The sequence below is a fragment of the Sinocyclocheilus rhinocerous genome, unplaced genomic scaffold (genome assembly GCF_001515625.1).
Source record: "Sinocyclocheilus rhinocerous isolate Xijiao unplaced genomic scaffold, SAMN03320098_v1.1 scaffold1230, whole genome shotgun sequence".
Taxonomy (NCBI): domain Eukaryota; kingdom Metazoa; phylum Chordata; class Actinopteri; order Cypriniformes; family Cyprinidae; genus Sinocyclocheilus; species Sinocyclocheilus rhinocerous.
In genome coordinates, this window is record NW_015652275.1 from 477,058 (window position 1) to 480,500 (window position 3,443).

The 3,443-nt window shown below is 33.8% G+C and overlaps 1 protein-coding gene across 1 annotated transcript; it reads right to left on the reverse strand.

Annotated features, from left to right (window-relative positions):
• Positions 1-1,016: 1,016 nt before the first annotated feature.
• On the reverse strand, positions 1,017-2,265 carry LOC107714295 (uncharacterized). Its single transcript, XM_016520109.1, has 4 exons — positions 2,194-2,265; positions 1,742-2,086; positions 1,348-1,389; positions 1,017-1,234 (listed from the first exon to the last, which is right to left on the reverse strand). Exons 1-4 carry the CDS (start codon positions 2,258-2,260, stop codon positions 1,062-1,064), a joined length of 627 nt encoding a protein of 208 aa, XP_016375595.1. The 5' UTR covers positions 2,261-2,265; the 3' UTR covers positions 1,017-1,061.
• Positions 2,266-3,443: the final 1,178 nt, after the last annotated feature.

The window sequence follows — 3,443 nt, forward strand, 5'->3', positions numbered from 1 at the left end:
GAAGCCATATTTTTAGAACCCTTTGTCATAGATACATTCTGATCATTCTTTAAAATGATAGGAATACTTTCATTAGGATAGGATAGGATACATACTTTCATTGTACTTCTGCGTCATTTTCCCTTGAGGACCACATAAGTAAAAAATGGCTAATCTTACCCCACTCTCCCCTATAAGTATTAGACATTTATTTTAATATTTTACAGCATTAATCTATATTATATACTTATAAACCACTCATTTAGAACATTTATATCATTTTTAAACAATTTATAGGCCTACTATTAATATGGTTTTAAAGGGGTCATATGATGCTATTTTAAAGATCATTATTTTGTGTATTTGTGATCGGGTATAATAACTTGATCAGACATTCTAATTCTAAGAATGTGGATATTTTGTTGTAATCACTTTACCGGCAGAAATACAAAAACAAACTACCAAATTATTAATTCAGCGAATCATCCTCTGACTGTAATGTGGATTGTAATGCATCTACCTGTTATACCATCGCCATATTGCCAATATGGGAGGTAGATCTTTCTCTGTTATGGCTCCCAAACTTTGGAACACATTGCCTCCGGCTCTTCGGACAGCAACCACACTCCACGAATTTAAGTCTAAACTCAAAACCTATATGTTCAACCAATATTACCTGTTATAATGTTGTTGTTTTTTTTAATGATATGTGGTATGCAACTGCAACCGCACGTTCTGGACTTGCCAAATGTCTTGTCCATCTATGTACGACATGATTGTTTTTTGCTTTTGTCATTGTGCAGCGTCCTTGAGCTTGGGAAAGGCGCTATATAAATTAAACGTATTATTATTATTATTAACAGTGTTTTTATATTTAACTAAATGTGACAACCACAAATGAACCACACAACCATTAATGATTGAAAAAATGCAACATTTGCCACAACATCTCAGCTTTTTTAAAGTGAAAGTAAATCTGGTCAACAGGAAAAGCATCTGAGCCACAGTTTTCTGCTTTAATTCATGATACAGCAATGCAAAGCTCAGGGATATATTGAGTTAGAATAAAGCTTAAGTAGAAGTTATTTAGCTGATCTGTGATGAATCCGAGATGCATGTTTGGCTGCGGCCCATCCTTTCTGCCAACCGCGGTAGTGAAGGATTCCTCCTGCAATGACTGTAGCCAGAAAAAACACTAACGCAGCCAGACCAACACCACCGAACATCAGCACACGCTCCATCACCGTCACCTCGTCTACACAGACAGAGAATTATTCATGTTTGTACAACAGAAAGTGTTAAATGATGACTAGAATTAGTGCTGGATCTCCACAGCAGAGCACGAACAATGAATTAAACATCATTTACCTTTGATGTCAACTTCTTTTGTCTCTTGTACTACAGTAAGACCTGTAAACATATGATCAGTTTACACACAAAACTGTTGTTAGTTGAATATTGAAGACTGGGTTAAAATGTGCTTCAGTAGTTTTTAAGTTGTCCTTTATGCAATAAAATTGATAATGGCATTTCAGGACCTTTAGAATTTGTTTTTCAGATCAAGAAAGGTTTGGTAGGTGTATGTTTGTGGTCTGAAAATTTACTCTGAAAGGAATGTGAAATATTTGTTCAATATATATCAACCTATGCATTTATGCCAACAAAACTAGTTTCATGGATTAAATCAGAAACTATTGCTCTGTAAGGTCCCCCTACAATGACAAGTTTGTTAAGATATGATGGAAAAACTGAAATCTGTTACCCTCGATCTCTAGTCTGATGGGTTTGTTGAAGAACATCTCTGGAGCGTCAGACTTTGTTCCACAGAAATAAAGACCTGAATCTGACTCTGTTACTCCAGAAATCTCTAGAGAGACTCTGGTGACCCATGTGTCTGCAGTCAATTTCACTAAAGTACTGTTTTTTTTGTAGTTGGTCATAAGTTTTCTTCCTGTGTTGTCCTTCTCTGCTGCAATCAGTAGATCCAGTTGTTCAGATCTCAGGTGATACCAGGAGACTTCATATTTGTTTCTCATGCTGCAGTTCAGACTGATGTTTTCTCCCATCTGAACTCTCAGCAGATCAGAAGATCCTCGCACTGACGCATCTGGAGAGACATTATAAAAACTGATCCTTAGACCATGTTAAAATGATAGATATAGTATTTAAGGTTGATAAGTTAAATGCATAATGTTTGAAATAAAATATATTTACCATTGGATGAGATAATAGGCATAATCCAATAAGAAAATACACAGAAGAAGAAAATGACTTTCGCCATTGTGTTTGTCGTGCATAAAGGTGTTAATCAAACTAGAGGTTACAGTACAATGCAGAGACACTATAACCACAAAAAGTTTCCATTTCCTTCCCAGAGAATTAGTCTCCATCAACTATGTTTTTGCATCAAACTACTTTTCCAATGCATATGCTGTCTATGGTCTATTAGCTTGCATAGACACTCGGCTAAGTGTGTGTAGATTTGTAAGTCCATAGATAAATATTAAACATTTTGACCATATTACAAAATGGTAGTTTTTTTTGGTTGCAAAAATTGACAATTATGTCTATATTTAAAACAAAACATGTTGTTTATGAGAGTGTATCATATATAACTTTACATAGACTGCAGTTATATCTTATCAGTCATATTAACTAATGGTTAAGTGTCATGGTCAAACTTCAGAACAGGGCATGTTTTCTGTTGTTCTTTGAAGGAGGAAGTGATTGTTTTCTGAGGTAATGTGAGACAGGAAGCTTACGCTGCAATTCTGAACAAGTCACAGTCGATTTAGCTTTTAACAGCTTCAGTGATCAAAGGAAAGAGTCACAAAACTTAAAGCAGCAAAGTCATTTATTATCATATGTTTAAATATACAGACAGTAGAATGGAACGACATACTGCATAGAAAATCTTAATTTTCATTCACATTCCCTGAGATACACATGAGTGGAATACAACACAAAATAATGGTAAACTTCAAATTATCCCAACAGTAAAACTCTTTCACCAGATACTGATGAAGAACATTGTCTCATGTTTAATTCACTTATAAAAAAGGTTTACTGTTGTATAGTGTTTCACCAATATTTACTCATGGAGCTTGATCTGCAGTGTTTACTCACTGCAACCACAAACATATTAATGTTCAAAAGCTTCACAGTCACAATTAATAAGAAGGACTTTAGTACGAAACACCTATTAATACATTTTTTAATGAACAATAAGTGCATAAAGTCCACCCAACATTGTGCTGCCTCTAGACTGTAAAGTAAATAACATTCAAAAGTTACAAAATGACATTATAAAATTATAAATTATAAAATTCCATATCAAAATACATTATAAAAACAATTAAAAAATATATACTCTATTAAAAGAAATTGTGAAATTTAAGCAAACAAGCTTCAAAAAACTTTTGGAAAAGTATTTTTTTCAATACATGTTATTTTAATAGAGCTTT